The sequence below is a fragment of the Rhopalosiphum padi genome, chromosome 3, assembly GCF_020882245.1.
Source record: "Rhopalosiphum padi isolate XX-2018 chromosome 3, ASM2088224v1, whole genome shotgun sequence".
NCBI classification, from domain to species: Eukaryota; Metazoa; Arthropoda; class Insecta; order Hemiptera; family Aphididae; genus Rhopalosiphum; species Rhopalosiphum padi.
In genome coordinates this window covers 73,470,379-73,494,030 of record NC_083599.1, presented here as the reverse complement: position 1 = coordinate 73,494,030, position 23,652 = coordinate 73,470,379, and the positions used below count along the sequence as shown (strand labels likewise).

Here is a 23,652-nt window from a genome sequence, read left to right as displayed (position 1 = left end):
TTTTTTTTTAAAAAAATCTGATTATATATTGCTATATAGAGTAGATAAAAGGTTTAGTATATTTGTAATTACATTTGAGAGTTTATACAGATGAAATTTAAAATTATTTTAATACTTACTAAACTCAGTTATTAGTAACTTAAAAGTTTATATTTTGTTCTACTATGCAATTTAATGATTATACAACTTCACAAGCCCACAAAGTATATGTATTTTATGAGTTTTATAAATCTACTAGTATTAAAATATGTAGTTAAATTTATATAAGTTTAAGAAAAATTGTTACTTTTTTAATTAATTCGGAATTAAAGTATTTATATATATTATATTATATATTAATTATAATATAAAAATTATGTTAGGTATATTATAATTATATATTAATACAAACTTTTGTCATTATGAATAACACAACTAAGTAAATTTACGTTATATTGTGTTAAAATAACTTGCTAAATTAATTAGTCAACACATCTTAAAAGTAACTTTTGACTTAATGTTAAACTTGTTTAAGCCAAACCTCGTACACATACGTTTTCGCATAAAATAATAATGTCAATTGTCTTGTAAATAATAAAATGCATAATTCCATGACATAGACTTATTAAAACTAATACGCATATTCAGTGAACGCTTCCGAAAGAACATTATACTATGTCCCTTGATCTGTAATGCTACTGGGTTTGTTTTCAAATATTATATCAAACTATAATATTTCATTTTAAAAAAAATTATCATTACACGGCGTTATAGATAGGCAATATTGATATACATCTTATGGTTAATATTATTAATTCTACTCTCTTATAAAAATGTATAAATGATATTTTTATTAATGGAAGTTTTGGTCATACTCTACTATTATAAATGTAACCAACAAGCCCAGATAATTTTAAACGTAAATTATTTTATTATTATTATTATTATTCTAATAGATAGAATTTTTTTTATATTAGATACAATTATTCTCCTCCCTCCTTGAAATTATTATTTTATGAGAGCCATATTGCATATGATTTTTTCGTATCTGCATAAGATTATAATAATGACTTAATTAAAGAAAAATAAGTTTTTAACATCGAATTTAAACTAAGTTATATACAAATTTATTTATCTGTGAAAAAAATAGTGTTTTATTTGTATATTATGATTTACTTAAAGAGAACATATTTTTTAGATTTTTTTTAGAATTTCAAAAAAATAATTAAGCATTATATTTATATTTATTTTATATAATTTGAAAAAAAAATATTTATTACGCATAATGCAGTTATGTTCAATACTAATAAATACTATCAATGATAATTTATTTTAATATTTAAATAAAAATGATTTTCTTTTTTCTTTTATCCCAATATAATTTATAATAGTATTTTTAAGTAAAAAAAAAAAAAAAAAAAAAATACTGATTACTCAAGCAACTTTATTTCTATCAATACAATTTTTGACTATTAATATAAATTAGTTATTTACTAAACTCCTAGGGCCTAGGCTAACAGTTATTATGAGCCATAACGTACGACCTATTAATACATATTGAAAAAACCATGTTTAATATACGTTATTTAGTTACGAATAGGGGGATGTCATTATTATTATTTCTTACAACAAGATGTATTGATTATATTGAATATCATTGACTATTGTATTATTTTAATACAATTATATCTTGCTCGAACTGTTCGAATATTACAAACCGGCTACGATGGTTACAAAGGCGTTACGTAAAATAAATTTGCATGAAAAATTAACCAAAGTATGAAATGTGACAAAATAAATTACTTGACATTTGATCCGTTAGAAATATTATCAGAATTATCAAATTTGTTTTCTAAAAACACGTTTTAAACATTAAATCTAATAGAAATACATAAAACATAGTTAAGATGTTTAAAGTTACTTCCATTAAGAAATAAACAAATAAACGGCGAAAGAACAATATTTTTATATATTAAGAAATATGCTGGAACATAAATAATAGCTGGTATTCTCGAGTTAAACTTCAGAGAAGCTTTATACTTATTACACTGTTCAAAGATACACGTCAAAAAATGTTTTAATAGCAATATTTAGTATCTGTTTAGTCTTGAGTGTAACATAAGGCGATAAAATTATCATCATTATCGTCAAACACGCAAGTCGTAGCTTTTATTATTATTATCTTTATCATTTTTATTATTATTGTATTTTCAGTTGTTTTTATATTTAATAAATATATTTTACTATAGTAATGCAATGATTTACAAAAATTTATTCTTTTTTTTTAAACGAGAAACATTCTTTTTCACTATACATTTTTAAGTAGATTATTTAATTATAATTTTGATACATAATATATTATAATATATCAAAATTTAAAAAAATAGTATCTAAATAATAATTTAAAATACTGTACTAAGGATATTATTTAGGTAATGATAATATTATATCAGGTTTGAATAAACGGGGACTGTGATTATTTAAAAATTAGAATTATAAATTAATCAACTACAATTTTATTATTTATAAAAATGTCCTTTTAATTATTTATAAAAAAAATCTAGGTCAGTATCAATGATAGTAATTATCCTTAGTATATACAGTTTAATTATGTAGTAATTATTGATTTCAATTTTAATTTTCACCCATCAACATTTCAAAAAAGTCATCTATAAATAACAAATATCAAGGGTGGTTTTAATATTTAAAAAATAATTTTGTATCGCTTTATTGGACACTCGTTAAGTGGTATGAAAAAAATAAGTATTTAAAAATATAATATAATTCAAAATTCAAAATGTCAAGATTTGATTAAGTGCATTACAAAAGGATAAAAGAATGATTAAATAACCCTGTATATAACTAAATGCTAGAGTACCCAACACTTTAAGAGGGTTACAATAAGTTAAACAGATATTTTTTTTTAGCTTAGTGAACTTTTTATTAATATCCATATATTACGTTTAGACTAAATTAATGATTAGAGTTTAGATTGTACATGCATTTGATATTTTTTATTGTTGTTATACGAAGCTATAAATTAAATTCATACTACGTAGAATAAAATAGAGGAAATTTCATTTGAACTTTTCAGGCGTTATAGGCTTTTTGTTTTATGTTTTTATTTTGGGGGGTATTTTTTAGTATAATAGTCGTATAAGTATGTGTTTGTAGTTTTTAGGATTTTAAGGTTTTATGGTGTTTTAAAACATGAGATTTATATATTTAAAGTAAGTTCGTTTATTTAAATTTTTAGAAAAACGTTAAAAAAGTTTTTAACTTTCCTGAAAAACACGCTGCAAAATACTGTCAAAAACGACTAAAACTCACAGGCATAATAGTAACATTCCCATGAGTAAAATATCATGTTCGTGTCATAGAAGTCTAATTATTAATAAACATTAGATGACAACAGCGATTTATAATAATATTTAATCTATAATAGTTGGTAGTTAGACAAGATACTGTACACGATGTAGTAGACAGCTGGACATTTTGGTTTCATTTTTTTTTAGTATTAGTATTTTTCAACTAAGATCTGTGGTTAAATAAAAAACGAATTACTAAAAAACAGATTAGTAATTTGCATGTTATTTCGCGTGTTTTGTTTAAATGTATTTTCTGTCCTTCGGCTCATGACAGCGATAATGAATTTTTCACACTGCGTGTACTCTACACGAGTAAATATTATAACATTTTCAAAAACGATATCAATTGACTAGTGGTCCTGAAAATCGTAATATAATATTATGATAAAAATGACTTACTTTGAAAATTATTTGACGTGTCGTGTAACGAGGCTGAGTGCCTGGAAGTCGGGATTGTACCGTTCGACGTCCGGTAACATATGCAGTAAACGGTCAACACGATGACGCACACGCCCAATATGGAGACTACAATGAGCGAGGCTACCACGAGTATGGTGATATTAATGCCCAACAGCGTTAACGAAGAAGCACCTGTGGACAAAATGATAAATTTGGTACAGACTTTGCACGATGAACGGAAACGGTATAATTTTATATCATTAAGACACGATAAAATAAATCGTACAAGGCGTGTGACATTTAACTATTAATTATGTTAAGCAGGAGCTGCGCGCATTGGTATTATAGTCTTTACGGACAAATTATGGATATTGGATAATACTTGGTGGACTTTCGTGCGCGGTTTAATAAACAGCTCGACAACCGAATCGTGCGGGAGCCAATAATAATATATATACTTATTATACTTTAGTCAAATCAATCGAATTTTTTACTTTGTCAAACAATAATTTTGATGCACTTTGACGGTCATTATGGTACGTTCAAATCGCACAGTTGTCGATAATTTATCAGTTTCTTTTGTGATTAGTGTTCGTCTAACTTGTTTTAAAAATTATCATAGGTATAAGACTAACCTATTTAATATAATGAAATGCAATAGTTTTTGAAATACACAAATCAAGAGACAATGTCAAAAAAGAATTCTAATAGTCAGAAAAATATAAGCGAAAATATTACATAGGTATTTTGCTGAAATAATATTCTGTTATGGACGTAATTTAATGACGAGTTTAAAGTGGGATTCAATTAGATATAACTATATTGAATTAAAACCTCAAATAGCGTAAAATATGGGAATCAACTGGAATATTCAACGATCCCAATTAGGAGCGAATTTTTCAGAGGGCCTTTAATTGCAATTGGTATTTTTTTTTATTATTGTTGCAGTGCAAAAGGTAGGTCATTTGAAACAATAATATTAAACGACATTTAAAATAAATAAAAAATAAAAAATAAATAAATAAAACAGTATCCGATACCAAACGATAATTGGGTGGGTCACTTTTTCTGAAAGCAATCGATCTCATTCGAAAATAAATTCCGAGCAAAGCTTTGTTTTTCAAAAGTTTATCAAGATTTAGCTAAAATCCTTGGGTTTTTATACATTTTTTCGACATCATTATTTTGTCGTTGCGGGTAGTAAATTATTACCTACAGCAAGGCATTATATTATTTGTAATAATATAATACTGAGAAGATTTAAAACGACCGAAAAAATGAAACCGTAAGCGGTAAGCCTACATAAAATATTATTAATCATTATCATTTTGAATAACTCGCTCCGCTCTGAATCTGAAAATGTGTTTCATACACATGAAATAATATCATATAATATATTGTGTATGTGTGTGTATGAGTGTGTACGTTTAACCATAAATTATAATAAAATTGTATCGTCTGTCACGTAGCCATCGTTACGACGCGCGACGGGTCGACGGCAAAATATGAAAAAATTAATAATAAACGCGACGATTTTATTATTGTAATTGTTAAAATATGAATAAAACGGTCCCCCGCCCTCTCACCCACCACTGTTTTACGTGTATTTGAATTTACTTTATCGTCAAGTTTATTATGACCCTACATAAAGCTAGCCTGAATGCAAAAATGCTAATCTAACCGTTCGCCGTACCTTGACAAGTTGGCGTCGTCGCTTCGTCCGTACCGTCGGGACAGTGGTTGATGTTGTCGCACACCAGGTCGTTGGAGATGCATTGCGACATCGTTTGACATTTGAACTCCCTGCAATTGTGGACTGGAACAACAGTAGAAAAAAACACGTTTTTTTAACGTGGATTTATCGAACTTTCGGTAATGCGCATAAAAAATATAATATATTGAATTAGGTGTCCTAAAGGGTATGTCATTTGTGCTCCGTCGGTTGTGATTTTTGGACTTTTATGGTTTTTAATAACTTTTGATTTATTTATTTTTTAATCGAAATTAAAACATTGATGAAAATTGTATTTATTTTGGACGATGGAATTGTGGCCTAGTATTTAAACAATAAAAAAATATTAGATACAATAATAATATGCGTATTATTCTAACCAAAAACGTTATAAAGTTACCTGCCATATTGTTTTTATATCGTATTATAATAGTATTTATACGTTAGGTACATGTAATGCGAATTTCGAATGCACACGGTACAGCTAAAAAAACTTTTTTTTTCATCGGTAGGTACACGGTAGAAGCGGGATTTGACGCGTTGACGAATTGACGGAAGTATACTAAGGACCGTTAAAAATGCGAAACTTATTATTTTATTAGATACATAATATTATCTTCAACGACGACGGCGACGACGGGTCTCGTATGTGTTACAATGGTGGTGTAGTGGATGTGTTGATGGTATTCGTTATTACCGAGTGGGCGTAAGAATTTGATATTTTGTATTATGCATAATAATATATGCGATATATAATAATTATATATATATATGTGCGTGTGTGTACTGTGTGCGTGACAAATAACGCCGTGACTAATATTCGACGAGACGAGACAGAGCTTGATATCGGTATTTTATACACTGATGTATACGAAACGATTCCGGCGACGGGGTGTGGCGTCGTGCGGCGGTGGATAGGGAGGAAACGCGGGACTTTGTGAGACGGGGGTGCAGTATAGGGTTTGGGATCTATCTATCTCTCTCTCTAAAAAAAAAAAATACTTACAAGGATCTTTGAAGGCGGTTATAATTAATCTAAAACCGTTGACACGCGTGCCCCACGAATCTGTCACGTACTTGAGCGTGACAAAATTCGTACGCGTAAATATCACGCCGACGGATTGTTTCGTACTGCTGCACGTGATGTCGGCCTGTATAAAAACAAAAAAAAAAACAAAAACACATGAAATGAATTGATTTTTATCGAAAACAATAATAATATTAATAAAAATACTATAATAATGTATATCCACGCACGAGGGCGTGGGCGTGTATTTTTTACACCGCCTAATGTAATACCGTAATACCGTGTACGAGAATTATTCATACGGGGTACCTATATTATATTATACTAAAACATTATTGGTAATATTACAGACATTCGTGTGTACGCCACGACGTGTCTAATAGTTATATCCGTCAATGCGCGTATACGCGTACGGTTATATTATTATAACAATTTAAAAATGGTATATTAACAACTTACTGATTGTATTCAAAAAATACCCCGGATTGTGTATAGCAATAATAAACGTACGTTACAAGACTTCCGACAAACCGAGTACTGCAGTACACATACACCAATATTCATGGGCGTCTTTGAGCTTACTTGAAAATTGATTTAAAGGAGAAAATTACGTAGGGTTTCGTATAATCCGGAGTAGAGGTTCATTTGAAGCCCTAGTATATATATAATGCTTAAGTGTGTGTGGGAAACTCACAAGTGATGCTTATTCCAAAATTACATTTATTGAATGTTTCCATAGGCGTCCTAAAGGTAAAAGTGGATTTTATTTTTATACAGGCCATTGTATTATTGAACGCGCTTTGTGTAAAAATTGAATAGTTAATTAATTTATTAATGCTTTACCACTTTAGTGTTTCCCAATATTGCTGTAGCCTGTAAGAAGAAATCATTTTCGTTGCTGAAAAAAATACTCGTAAGTAATTGTATTGAGCAAACGGGACGGTATCCCATTTTTCGTTTAACTAATGCGTTTATTAAAATTCCGGGTTTTAGAATTTTTCAAATATACTTAAACGTCATATTTTCAATTATTTTAAATCTTTATGACATTTAAAAACTTAACGTTGCCAATAAAAATGTTTAATTTTTAGAACAGTTGTGATTTAGATTTATAAAATATAAAATATATAACTATACTTATATATTATACGCTTTCTGTTGTTTTTTAAATTGTCACCCCAAACAAAAAGTAATACATTTTTATCGATATGTTGTGAATATTTGTTATGATGACAAGTATAAACTACGAAGTATTGTGTATTTTTTACCATATTTTACATTTTAGACAAAACGTTTTAAATTTGAATTTCGTATGTTATCCATACACTATAGATAGCTTTTTTCAGTTTTCTTACAATGGATAAAATATTATGTGTTTACAGCAAAATCATATCAAATGATATAATTATTATAATATTATTATAACATTTTGTAACGCATCGTTGCATAATGCTACACGAGAGCGAATATAAGTCAATATTATTTATAATGGTAATTTATTATACTATAATATACGAGTACATTTAATACACTTTAACATAGTGTAAAAGGTATAGCATATTATTATCGTGTTGTATGATTATTATTTATTTGTATAGTTTTCTAGTAGGAATTCATTACGAATGAGTTGGCAGTCTCCAAATTCTCGTTCGCGATAAAACCACATAATTCATTTGTTTTAAACGAATAAGGAATCTCTATATACTCGTCTAGTGTGGTGGCGTGAAGAAATCCCCAGTTCGCAAACGTAATGAAAAACGCACATTGTGTGTAATTTATGCGTTTATTATTACGAAGTAATAAAACAGACAGGGTTTATTCGCGAAGTATTGAAATTTTCCGACTATATTTAACAATAAAACAGTTCTAAAATAGGCTTCGCGATGTTTCGGGTAATATAAACACCTGCACGCCGCCGTTTTAAGTACACGATACGCGACGTATTATTATTATTCGCTTTGCGCGAAGTTTAATGTTATATAAGTAGGTACTCTCCGTGTGCGCCGATGCACAAATACCATAGTCGCTCGTTATTTTGGTTTGGAAAAAACGTCTGGTGCGCGAAATTGCCGAATTCGCGTGTAAATATTTAAAATTCAAAAGTAGGATAGGCACCTACTGTTTTCTACACGGGTACACGGCGATCAGCAGTTACCGCGTGAAACGGTTAATATTATTTTGCACAAGCGAATATGCCCGCCGAACAAACACGTCGTCATAAACCTCTATATTATAATATAACCTGTAATATAATATTATGTTATTTGCTTAATAATTCCTGAAATGATAATTTATATAATAATGCGTTTGCGTATGTACAACAATGGGGTAGATACCTTCATAACATAGTAATATCAAAGGAGACTCGAAACGTGTTAACGAGGGCACCTGTCCGATTTGCGGTCGAATCGGTGCCAAGTATGCGTATTATTCGTTCACCGAATCCCGGGTAGGAGGACACGTTGTTTACACGACTGTCTACACGCGGTGGTACGTAATCGAGTGATTTCCGACGAGCAGTCATAAATGCCTTCCGTTTTAGACCGTCGAAATTCATTTATATATATATATATATATATATGTGTGTGTGTGTGTGTGATGTACGCGGTAAGTTCATTGCTGCAAGAGGTAGATATGCGATAATATGTGCGTATTGCACGTGCACACTCACGTCTAGACGTGTTATGTGATCAATATAATATACATATAATAGTAGGTACTCCGTTGCTTTCGACGGTAATTAAAAAATAAAGAATATCGTAAAAACGACGTTTAAAACATAATCTAGAACCCGATATAACTATATAAATTTATAATAATGTTATTGTACAAACAATTCTAAGTATATTTATTCAACAATAACAATTATTAATTTTTAGTTTTTAAAATTTAAATTTTTTATTTTAAAATTCTCGATTCGAAATTAAAATAGCAATAATATATTAATACCGAGACTCTTGTATAATATTTTCATTTTTAAATAATTGGATAATAGATCAAGTCACTCTAATATTAAGAATATAATATAGTTTAAAGGATTATTCTAAATTAACCTACAATTTGTTGTGATACGTTTATAATACGGAGACAACACTTCCGGGTATAACGTGTACTTAAGTCAAAATGCCGGTCAAATTTAACAAACGATCATTTCACGCAAACCATTTAATATTATTTAGAAGCTTACGTGTCTAATCAACTAACTAAACTTCAACAAACTTAAGCAACTAATGGACACGCCAAATATTACACCAAAGTCAACATATTTAACTACTGCTATTATACACCATATACCATTTATTTATTTAATTTAAATAGTTGATTTTAGTACACGATACGATATATATTTATGTATTATTAAACGTACGTTTGTCGTTTTGACATATTTTCGCCGTAAAATATTGCATTCCATACAAATTTGAATTTGTGTATAATATACATGTGTACAATAGAGATATTTACATTCTCAAAATTGTTTAGTTATTATTTTATTTACTTATTTACCGTGTACCGCTTGATCAGAATAATTTATTATTTTGTTTTTGATTATTAAACAATTAACAGTTAAATTCTGTATCCATCCAAATTGTATGAATGTATATTTTAACTTTTAACGATCCAGATTGTTCAAATATTTCGATAAATACCAAAAGTAGTTCTTTTAATTGATTATAGAGATTTTAAAAATTACTGAATTAATACAACGGTATTACTCGTATTTTATAAATTTTTTAATACAATTGTCAACTGTTAATAAAATAATATTATTATACTACAGATGATCTACAATTACAGCGGTCCTCGATGGAATTTTGGAAAAGTCATGTATTAATCGTTAAAAATACTAGCGACCTCCTGCGTTAATTTTTTTTTTTTATCAAAGATATCGGTTGAATAAATGACTAAATTTTAATTGACGAGATAAAAAAAAAATACACTCGTATAAACAATATTTTATAAAAATCCATGTATTAGCATTTAGCATAGCATACAAACGATTAGTATTGCACGATAACTGTATTCACTCGTCATTTTGATATTGATTGTTTACACGAAACAGATATTAAGTTTTTTTTTTTTTTAATTTTACCTCACGTTAGAATAAACAATTTGATTTTCGTCTGGGCTGCACAAAGTTTTGTAAATTGACCGCGATTGTACCGTGCACTTCTGTCCGACGAAATCTACGCCGACACCGTTATTAACAGCACATTGCGTATGCATTATGCAGCCACCTTTTTGTTTTTATATTCAAGTGTTCAAATGTCTATTATAAGCCCAGATACCGTTCAAAGCGATGGAATATCAAGGCGTATATCTGGCGTTGACGGGGCTATGTCGGCACGGCATTATAATATACAGGGACGATGTTGATGGTCGGTGGGAGTGGGAACGAGTGACATGTTCGCGATTCGAGTAAAAATATTATTAATATGTAGGCGGTATAATCGTAATCCGAGACGAGTTATGGATCGGTAGACGCGGCCAAGAGTCTCGTCGGACTTTCGCCGAACCGTTTCACTCAAACTCGGTTGTTCCGAACATGGCCGGGGACAATGTTTTTGCGTGTTTCCGTCACAAACGGTTTCGCGAAACTTTGCTAATTAAAATATAGAATTACACACACACACAAACATATATATATATATATATATATATCACTCAGAGGTCTACCACAGCAGGTGGGAGGCGTATTATACGTATAATAATAATAATAATATATATCGTAGACGTATTCATACACAGCATATTAATATGAATACCCATTGATTCCGATGATTATTATAATTGCTTTGTCGTGAGTAAAAATATGATATATCTGCATTCTGCACGCACGCCATACGGTACGTTTTTAGATTAAACTTTTTTTTTATATATATTATTGAAATTGTCTTCATATAATCAAGTGACTATTATCATTACGATCGTTTTAATTATTCAAAAGTTAATTACAATATTCCTCATCCAACTTTTTGTTTATTGTATTTCCTTTTCATATGTCGTATTATACTTGTATGCATTATTCATGTATACCTTCTATACATATAGATTTTGTTATTTTATTTTCATCAACGTCTGTGGAGATGAACAGTACCTGCAGCACAACAATTATAATTTCAAATGCAATATATTTTTAGTTGTTGTAAACATTAAATATTTTGTTATCTTTATCCTAACAAAACAATAATACTCGGAATGGTTTTAGTATTATTTTATTATGTCTACGACAAAGTTTTAAGTCTTTAAAAAAACATTTTTGAAAAAAAAAACATTCTATATATTTTTTATCGCTTTAATTTTTCAACTTTTTACAGTTTTTTAGAATAATATTCAAGATATTATAACGATATAAACATAATATTTTCGAACTAGGTATGTTATTTTATAATACTTTCAAATTATGAGAAAAAAATAATACATTTCAAAATAAAGGGTGTTTTTTGATAAAATAATCACTATGTATACCATAAGACGAAGATAAACTGAAAAATAAAATAAAAAATACATTGTGATGTAATTTTGTATAATATTAAAGATAAATCATAACATTAGGAATGTGGTTGTGTTGATGTTCGATAAAAACTATTATTTATGACTAGTGCTCAGGTTTTTATGCAAATATAGGTATATTCTTCTACAATTCACCTAAAATAATTTTGATTAAAAATGTCGACGTTTCGTAATGTGTAGATTCTATAGTCAATTTTTTATTTTGCATATTTTTGCATATTTAAGTAAAAATGACTATAAATTGCATATTTTTATATATTTGCATAAACGTTTCATATTTTATGAAAAGTAAATCAAAATTATTTTAAATTTCGTTAAGAAGTAGTTTAACCTCTTGTAAAAGCTATTTTGAGTAATTTCAGATGAACACCTGGGCGGAGTAACATCAATACTGCTAGTATGTAATGGAAGTTTTGGAGAAATAAACAACAACAATGAAAGTTTTGAAGAGGTGTCATTTGAAGAAATTTCTTGTTTTACATATGCACCTTAGTGTCTTGTGAGATAGAAATACGTTTTTCTAAGTATAAATCTATGCTATGTGACAATCACAGAAGTTTCTAGTTTGAAAATCATAGATTAAATTTTGTAATTCCGTGTTGATATTTGTTCCAAATTAATATTACGTTTATGTAGTTAGTTTTACATTAATATAAATATAATAATGATAAATAATAATTAAAGGTAATAGATTAATTGTAATTTTAATTCAAATGGTATTTTTTATGTCTCTAATTATTTTTTTAATGATCATACATTTTGTAATACGTTTTAAAATGTTAAATGTTTAAGTGGGTAATACAGAATTTTATTTTACACATTTTTAAACTTTTTTTTGCACAAATATGTGCATATTTAATAATACTCGTACTTGTTATATACCGGGCCCTCATAAACTATGACATTTCTCTAAAAAAAAAAAAAAATAATAATAATAATAAAATAAAATATTTAATTGTTGTTGTCCTTGAATGTAATTTTTCTAACAAAATAATGCGCATAGACGACATAATTATACGAATTAAGAACATATTATAATATTATAATGTAAAACAATAATATATTCTTTAATATTATTATCTAAATATAATAAATTATAAGGTATATCGAAATTAATCAAATTAAAATATATCGCGTATCAAGTGTCTTAGAACTCTGACAGTAATTTAGAACTAAGTTATAAATAATATAAAGTATCAAGTTTCTGAACATTTATGTATCTATTTAGGATCAAGTTACTCATTCCAACTCATATATCTGTATTTGGCCGATATTCTATAAACGCTGTCTCTATGTATAAACAACGTTCATTAGATGTTGTAAAATACGATTGCTGGGTAAAGAAAATAGAAAATAGGTTATCGATTGAACTTTTGAATTACGACCGTAAAATATAAATAGCGTAATATTCACCCGACTGAACTGTTTTTAATTTTGAACATAATGTCACTTTCAAATAATGTTACTTTTACAGGAAAACGTGTTTATAAATTATATTATTATAGGGTGTTAAACACCAGGTGGATATCTCGTTTTTATGTAAGCATAAAATTCTAAAACGCATTTTAGATTATAAACTATAAAGTAACATTGAAGTTATATATAAAAACCGTTGTTTTGCATTAATTGTAAATAGAACTACACACATAATGTGGGTTATTGTATTGTTGTCTCCTTGTCGTCCATGTGTCCTGTTGTAGACGATTTATGCGGTGCTACCGCACACATTTACATAAGATATGTGTATTTATTTAGCATTTGGCGAACAATAGTGCTACTTGATCGCTCTGCAAAATTCACCTCACATGCTAATGGAACTTAAATATAAGCTGCAGCACAAGAATTATTCATCTTAAATTTTCATCGCCGTATAGCATGGGTACGACACCGGATCTAATTTATTAATTCGGGAAATTTGGAATACATCAACTTTACTAAAAAGCATTGAATATATTATTAAAATAAGTAAATGTAGTTTTAAAACAGTATTGGAGATTTCCTCGATTAAGGAATATATTTTCAGATACTCGTTTCTTCTCTTTTTGGGTCTCTCCGAAATAAAAATACGAATTTATTTTCGTCATTAGACATATCATGGACACTTTTCTTTCTTTTGTATTAATATCAATGGAGATTAATGGTTATCACTAATATCCAAGACTTGAGCTATATTATATATTGTTTTTGATCATTATCGTACTAGTTAGTATCAATAGAATATGGTTGAATAAACAGATTATACAAGAGTATTCAAGTAGAGGATTTTGAATTGTTACTTTGGCAAAATGGATTGTAAGTCGTTCATTCGCATGACCCACAAAAAAGAATTAAGTATCTCAGACTTTTTTTTTTTTAATTTCTGAAAGAAGTATTTATTGTGAGTTTTATTTTTAAGAAAAAAAACTCGTTCGTGGAATCTATGTAACACTATTGCAAAATCACATTTCACTGCTACGATTAATTCTCAAAAACTAAGTTTTTCGACCAATAAATTCCACTACCTACAACAATCATTTAAGAGTTTCAAATATAACGAAATATAGATAAAACATAATTGTATTTAACATTAAGTTTTATAAGTGGTAATTGATAGTTAAATGTTTGCTTATTAATTTCATCATTATAGTGATAATCGTGATAATTTCTGAAATAACATAATATTTATAAAATATTATGAAAAATAATAATAAGGGTATCGGGGGCGAAAAAAGATATAAACAATAATAAATTAATTTTGTAGCTGTTAATGTGTTACCTACTTATGTACATTCGATTTTTAGTCAATACAATTTTTTGTCGATCAGAAAAATAATATAGTGATCAATTTGATAAAATGTATTGTTAAAAAACAAAAAAAAAATAGTTTAAATTATTGGAATAACTAAATCATAATAAAAATATAAATAAAAATAAAACTAATTCCATTAATTAAGATTAATTAGGCATTCTACAAAAAAAAAAAATCAGAATAATTCTTTATAGCAAATGTGGCAAATATCCGATATGGCAATAAAAGTCCACTTTTCAAGTTAGTTTAAAGTTTAAAAATAGAAATAAAAACTTTGATCTATAATATGTTGTTTCATTGTTTACATATACTTAAGTAATTAACACGAAATTATAAAAAAATCAGTTAGTTTTTTTTTTTTGTTGTTAAATAAACAACAATATTGTATAAGCAATTCGAAAACACTGATGAACAGTATAACTGACAGAAGTTGTAACAAGTTAATGATGTACTTCACAAAATTGAAACCAGAAAACTTACGTTATACCTAAATAGAGAAAGGACTATGATTTTTGGATTATAGAAAACCAATTTTAAAACAAAAAAATCTTTAAGTCAACAAATAAAATGTCATTGCATTATGCATGGGAAAGAAAATGTGGATTTAATATTATGAATTTACTGTGTGTATTATTACAGCGTAGTAAATGTATTATTCGTATATTTTTATATTCGTTAAAAAATATTATCTAAAAACATAAAATAATGATATCAATATCAAAAAGTCAGTATGGTTGAATAATTCCTACTCGTTTATACCAATTTAATTGGCCATATTTGTATAATTAATAATTAATTATAATTTGATATTGATTTACACATATATATATATATATTAATATATACATTTTATACAACCTACATAAAATAACCATATAATTAAAAAAATTAGTACATTAATTAAATAAATGATACAGCTTATATGAATACTACATTAATTGTATAAAGTTGTGATATGGAATAATTACGTAACTATACTATTTTATGAAATATTTATTGTAAGTTTAAATAATTTCTATACAAAACTATTTACAAAAGACGATTCTGTAATATTAAATATTATATTATAGTATATAAACACATCCAAAAATTAATATTAAATTAAACAATTGCACGATATAGGTGATAAATTATTAGCTACAACGTTGGGGAAATCAGTTTTTGGCTTGGCAAACTATATCTATTTTTTAATACCAAGGAAACTAACCAAATCTACTGTACAGAGAAATGTTTAAATACGAAATATTAAATAGATATTTATGAGTTTAGTGTGTCTTTAGAGACTCATATATTATAAGCTACTGCTATATAGCGTTTGAAACAATATGTTGCCAACGAAAAGCAAATATTCGCCGATACGATTATTTAATGTTTACAAGCCGTTGCACTAACGTCTGCGTGAACTACGAGTATAAGGTTTTAATACGATTTTTGTACATTTTATAGAGTTCTTCGGGCTTTCAATGGTATTTCACGTGTACAAATACAATTAAAAACGCAATAATAATAAAGCCACAGTGTACCATAGCTCTTTCACTCACACGGTCCGTTGCGCGATCTTCGAGTTTTTATCTCTCAATTTAGTTTCCCATCACGTCGGGTGAGAAACATACAAACTCGCATTGTTTATAACAAATATGAGAAAGTAAATGAAATAATAATAAAATAATAGTAATAATAATATATAATATATTAGATATATATATAACAACATCAAACCTTTCGGAGATGACTTCTTTTCAAAAATCTCTCAGAGCAAAAACTAAAATATAAAATGAAAACTATAATATACAGCTAGACGTAAAGAGAATAAATTAAAATATTATAACTTTATAATACACAGGGTGACCAGAGTGGCATTTATATAGCTATAAATAATGACTGTTAGAACCCTTTTGGCTTCTTTTTGTTTGACTATTCGAAATTATTAATATAAGTTAAATATAATATAATATTATTTGGCCATCCCGAATTCAATATTATTTTTAACAATATTTTGTGTCACTCTCTCTCTTTATCCACATCGACTCATACATATAACAATAGGTGTTAATATTTAAAAGTTATAAGTTTACATGTTTTTCTTCACATAAGAGTACCATGGGGATTGAACGTTTTTAATGTTTATCTAAATTTGTATTTATAGGTATTCCCGAGTTTGACAAGAATAATTCTAATTCAATCCCAAGTATTCCAGCAAAAAAATTGAGTTTTTTCTTGACCGGCTAGCTAATACACTGTATCCATCAAGAACATTCGAAATATGTGTTCGAATTAATCTGTGTTAGTTTTGCGGGTAATTTGATTAGACTTTCTGAGTAAGTTTGAACATATATGTGTTAGAAGTATATAATATTATAGTCGTAGCATATTAATTACAAAACCAGTACTGTGTGAGTTGTAGTAGTCCACATTTTTTTTTAAATCAATGTGAAATTTTTCTTCAAACATTTTACCAAGTTTTTATGTTTGTAAATTACTTATAATAATTAAACATATATATTGTAATCATAAAATTGTATTTTAATTCGAAATATATTATTTGGGTTTTTTTAAATACATATTTTTGATGTATTGTCATTCTTAATTAAAGGCTAATCCACTCAAATTCCTCATATGGTTGTGCATTTAGTATAGGAATGATTTACAAGAAATTTATAACGACAAAATATGAGGGCTAAAATGTTGACCTACTATCCCTCAAAAAGAGATAAAAATTGTTACAGTCGCATCATTGGCATGTCCGTGTACGTATGACGATATAACGTTCATCAGATACGATATATTAATATCATTACACTGTAATGGATCTCCAACAATAACGAGTACGATAAATTCGTGTCGTAGAAACTATTTTGAGTTCACGTGGAAAAACGAAGTATGCAGCGTTTTGTGTCATATTATGTAAATGCGCTAGTAGTGTTATAATAAACATACCACAGTTGTCTTTTATTATGCACATGAGGACAAGTACCTGCCTTGTCCATTTAACAGTTTAAAATTAATTTGTTTCGTGATATTTATATTTTGTGTTTTTTTTTCGAGGATAATAAGTATTATCATCGCATTTTCACATGGTGGCGCGCACTCGGAATAATAATAATCAACACAAACGCACTTTGCTCTGTGTAAAATCGCACCGGCGACAGCTCGTAACCAAGACGATTGTAATACTAAAACATAGTCTACGTATGTAATAATATATGGTGCCTGGAATAATATATTATAGTGACGTTGTACTATATCTATAATATAATACTGAGCTCTATTCCCAAAATAATAATTACCGCAAAATTACGCCCGTTAATGGATTCTACTCAAGGGACTACTGCACACTTATTAGGGTCGTATGACTTTAAACGAGCCACCGCTGTTACAGGAATATTACTGTATCGCGTCGCTGTTGTCGTCGTCGTACACTCGCATGACATTTTCTTCAGAAATATCATATTCATCAAAACTGAGTGGAGCCGGTGCACACAAATTGTGTTTGGTAAAGTCTGAGAATCTATTGGCACTATTTTAATTATTTTTGTATAACATTGTGTTGTTTTATTTTTCTGTTATACGTATAGGAAATTAAAGTGTTCGGAGTGTTGTATTAAGTTTTGAGAGTGAGTACCAGGTACCTATTTTGATTTGATTAGCGGCATTACGTGAATAGAAAGTACTTATGAAATGTTGATTTTTTCAATTTTGTTCAAAGTATTGACAATTACGTATTTAATATGATTTTGGGTATTTTAAGGTGGACTGAGTATCATTAACAATTATTTTTTGAATGTAATAACGAAAAGTATACATTAAAGTTACATTTTTAGATTTTGCTCCAATGAAGACAAGACAAACTATGTGCATGGACGGAAAAAAATATTGATGATAACGAAATTATTATTTTTTTTAATTTGTGTAAAAAGAAAAGACGGATATTTTGATTTTATAGCTATACTGGTCTAGGATTGAAATTTATTAAAGTAGATTAAAAAAAAAAAACGAATAACGTAAGTCTATTGCAATGGACAAGAGAACCAAAAGTGTTAAAAACATAAAAATATAGATTTATGAATGAATTTAAGAAAAAAATAAACAAGTAAGAGACTTGAATGATTCGGAAATCAAAAAAATGATCCTTAAATATCCAATAAGTAAAAATAAAAAATAAATAGTTCTTAAGTTCTTTTTTAATTATACTTTGAATTATCAGGGGATAACACTTACAGGCTTATGGTATAAAAATTTTCTGTGTTTTCTAATTTAGGAAATAAAAGTTTTTCAATCTTGAGTAATCAATGTGTTGGATCAACTTATAGTAATATTGAATTACTTAGTTTTGTTAAAATATTAGATCGAAAAATTTAAGAAATATATTTTTATTAAATTAGAACTGGATGACTAGATTGATCATCAACTATAATATTTTAAAGTTATCGTAGACGATAGTAAAAAAAAATCAACAAAACATATTATATAATTATAATTTCGAAGCATAAATATTTTATTAGATATTAGTAAAGAGTAGCTAAACTGTACAAAAGAAAAAAATCACTGTATTAGTTATAAGAGTGACATTAATTAGAACCATCACTTTCTACATTCAGAATACAATTTATTAATACTCTTTGGGACCGAAAAGTGTATTAAATATTTAAAATGTCCCTGTATTGATTTACTGGTCTTTTTGATAAATTTAATGAATGCAAACGGCACGACGGTATTCGTGTACTTAGTTTAAAAACTTTAGTACAAAGAGACACCTTGGATCGGCTGCGTCATTGGAATTTTATCGGACAGGCTGGAATCCAACTTTCCACGCACAACATTCTTTTAGTAATAAACCGTTTGCTCAACAAACTATTCAATTGATTTTGATCCAACGGCTATGAGCATCACTGAGTTTAATTGCCACTTTTAATCAATTTAAAAGTACGGCCAACTATTTATGCAACTATCTTAATTTGTACTTAGACCAACATTTTAAACTTATTATGTAACCTATAAAAGACTTGGCTTCGTCAAAAATAGTTTTATAATATGGTTACTATTTTAATGTAAAAATAATACGCTCGTATGTAAAATATATATTTTATAATTAAAGGCGCGTAGCCGTGTAGGTACTAAATTTCATGAAGAACTAAATTTTATATTTTACCACATTTTATACTGTAATATTATATCCGGATACTTTAGGTGTAAGATCACGAAAGTAATTTGCAAAGCATCTACACAAAAATTGTTTCAAAATCGTTAAGCTAAGTTTGAACAACAAATACTAATTTTAATCGCACTTGTAAACTTTTTAAAATTTAAAATCAAGAGAGTAAAATATATACGAGAACAAATTTTTATCTATAAAATGTTATTAGAGTTGTGGGCCACGAAGTAATCAAAATACGTATAAAATATTTTGTCAACAAGCTTTTTTATTGGCAATAAATATTTATTATATTATCCCAATGATATAACGTTATATTATTTATATATAGGATAAAATATAATAAAACATTTTGGTTTCTCGGAGAAAGGATAATAGATGAATATTAGGCAATTATCTGATCATCAGTTCACAGAATTGATGCGAATGATGGTATAGTTAAAGACAAGTTCAATAATTACATGTGAGCGATGTTCAAACCAAACAATTTTTAAACGTATATGAGGTAAAAAAAAATCAAAAAATATGTTGGATGGAATGAAAAAAATTGCTGAGTACATAATATTTACTGATTGCAATTCTATATCCCAGTTATTATGATTTTATGATATTAATTGACTTGTGAGTTGTGTTTAATAGTTAAATAGTATAATACCATAAGTCATCATCACGACTTAACAATTATGTCTGGATTTAGGTACTTTGGGTGCATAGACAGTTTTTAATTAGTTTGTACAGACTTAAAATATTGATCTGAGAATTATAATATCATAAGCCTGGTATCAAATAACATAGTAACCGTCGCAAATTCAGAGTAGCTTATTATAATTATATTAACTAGTCTAATATAGTGTCCGGATCAACGAAACTGCAGTATTACAATTTATAACAATTTTAAACTATAAATACCCGTAAAAATTAATTTTCCAAACAGCAAAATGTATTTTTCCTGTATTTAAAATATTTTAATGAATTCGAGTCAAAAATTATAAATGTCTATGGAAAATATTAATAACTAAAAGTGACACATGTCACACTATTTATGTCAATTAACTTTTGTATATTACAAGTGAATTATAATAATTTCAGTAGGTACCTATAATAGGGATAAAACGTATCGCCTTTAAGAAAAAAATTATTATAGTACATTTTATTTTTTATACGGTTGGTTTTTAGTAATTTATGTAAAATAGAATAACCGAAAAAATACTGATTGGGGCAGGGGAGTATCAGAGAGTTGGATATCCTCTTTTTCAAAATAAACCACCATCGCCGAACCTAACATAACGCGAAGGCGTTAGTGATCTATGATAAAAACTACCAAAATAAATGTATTTCTATAACGCCAGATTCCATTCAAACGAATATTATTAATATCGGGATACTGTGGTCAAAGGCCAAATGTTTAATTATAATTTTAATATTTTGTTTTCTTTCAAAAACTATGATTCGAAACAGCATTTTATATTTTGTATCTTAAATATTATTATATCTTGTTAAGAGCATATTGTGTACAATATTTCAGATGTGGCATTTTGCCATGGAATATTAAACTCGAAATTATTATACAAATAAATCGTTACAGATAACAAATTGTGCACCCCTAATCCAAACCAGCGTAGAACAATAAATAATAAATTGTTCTCGTTGCAAGAAAATTATTTTCAAACAATAGAGCCGTTCGGATAATTGAGACATATTATATTTTTTAATAGTTAACATTCACGGAATAATACGTCATTGATATTGGATCATTAATAATCGTACTTCACGTTATAATCATCTTATAAATCGCATATTTCCACAACATATAATATCGTACTTCATAATTCAACCGAGAACCGATTCGTCTATTATACGACCATAACAATGGCATTAATTATTTTGTGACATACAATACGTACCTATGTATACCTTATATCTATGAATGTAGGGGCACCTACATTTTGTATATCTCTGGGGAGAGTATACAAAACGCGAATCTGAGTTGATTGTTCTCCCGTAGGGTTAGTTAGTAGGTAAGCAGGCAGGCAGGCAGGTTTAAGCCGGCTGTGACATTGTGCTACCCGGCGAGACGCGGCGGCGAGAGACGAAGACCGGACAAAAATCGATGTCATGGTCGTCGGCGGCTATTGCGGTCGAAAGAAAAAAAAACGCTTTACACACGATCGGGTTCGATTGCAAGACGATAATATTATAGTGGCACACGACCGCGTGCGTACGGTATTCCTCTAACTGTTCTGTTCAATTTTTTTTAACGCTAGCTGCGTGCGTAGTTTTTCTTCGGATTTGAAAAAAAAAAACGATCAGAAGACGTAGTTTATTTATTTATTTATAAGTTTGGATTCCGATGCTGTCAAAAATTCTTTTAGTTTGTGTATATTATTAACTTTCACACTAGCAGGCACACATCTACCATATTTTATGGTCGGCAAGCATTGAAAACGGTTTTCGAGTTATTCAAATAATGGTTGTCGTCAGTGTGTTATAATATATAATGTAATATGTAGAAGGGACAGCGGTTAACGTGATCTCTCTGATTCTATAATAATATATTCTCTAATCTAAATAACCGAGAATCTGGGAAATATCACCAGATATCATTTCAAAATGTCCACAGTTTGGAAGAAATATACAGAATAATTTACCAAGAATGATCGATCTCGTTTTTTTTTTATTTATTTATAAATTTATTGAAATTCTGATTACAAACTGAAAATATAAATTGTCTATATTTAAATTCTTACATGACCTTTCAGAAATCAAAATTATTAAATTGTATGTATAACGTATAATAAAGTACCTATACATAATAGTATGAAAGAACAGGTTTAAAGATAGGATGGTTTAAAAATAATTATAGTTATTAATATCATTATATAAGTATTTTTAAATTTCCAAAAGTTATATGAGCATATTGAGTGTTAGACTAAATTATATCGCATACACTTTATATATGATACAAAACCATTACTAAAGATTATTATCCATAATACATAGAGTTTAATAATACATATTAATAAGCAACTCATTCGAATTTAGAAAAAAAAATAATAATTTTGTATCATCACAGAATAGATACTACTTAAAAGGTTAAATACATTTAAGTATTTATAAACATATTATCAATATGTCATACTAAAAAGTGTTTTAAATATTACATACGTTATTAAAAATTAAAACTAAGCATGTTAATGAACCATTCATCTGTGCATAATATAATTATACTAATAGACTTAAGTACTTTATCATAATTGTATACGCAGTAGGAAGTAGATTAGGTGAATACAATATTACTGTAGCATAATATAATATATTAACGAAGAAAATTCTGTACATTTACGAATACAAAGTACATGGACTAGTAGATACAAAATTGAATAGATGTTCTAAGTGTGTGTGTCTACCGAACAAAATAGCTGAATAATATCTATACAACAATTTAATATCGATCTCCCGTATGACCTGACATGAGGAGGCAGCGAAATAAAATAATATTAATATACCGTCGATATTGGTTGACTGTGGTCAGAAAAATGGTATGTAGTAGATTATAGAACTTTCAGCGTAAACGTTTCTAGTGTATTTTTATAAGTTTAATACGTAATAAAATATTCATGAACGAGTTATGTAAATCGTAAAAGTTATACAATCTACTAATCTACATATTATTAAACGCAGGGTTAGGAGATTTTA

At 28.0% G+C, this 23,652-nt stretch overlaps 1 protein-coding gene across 4 annotated transcripts in view; it reads right to left on the bottom strand.

The window, feature by feature from the left end:
* Nucleotides 1-23,652, bottom strand: part of LOC132924360 (uncharacterized) — an 88,366-nt gene that overhangs the window by 19,323 nt on the left and 45,391 nt on the right. Inside the window, exons 3-5 of one of the 4 annotated variants that reach the window (XM_060988613.1) lie at nucleotides 6,485-6,629; nucleotides 5,440-5,571; nucleotides 3,747-3,938 (exon numbers count right to left, since the gene is read on the bottom strand). In XM_060988613.1, the coding sequence (XP_060844596.1) occupies nucleotides 3,747-3,938; nucleotides 5,440-5,571; nucleotides 6,485-6,629 (469 nt within the window). The remainder of the gene's footprint in view (nucleotides 1-3,746; nucleotides 3,939-5,439; nucleotides 5,572-6,484; nucleotides 6,630-23,652) is intronic. The other 3 variants (XM_060988614.1, XM_060988615.1, XM_060988616.1) reach the window with 3 other exon arrangements.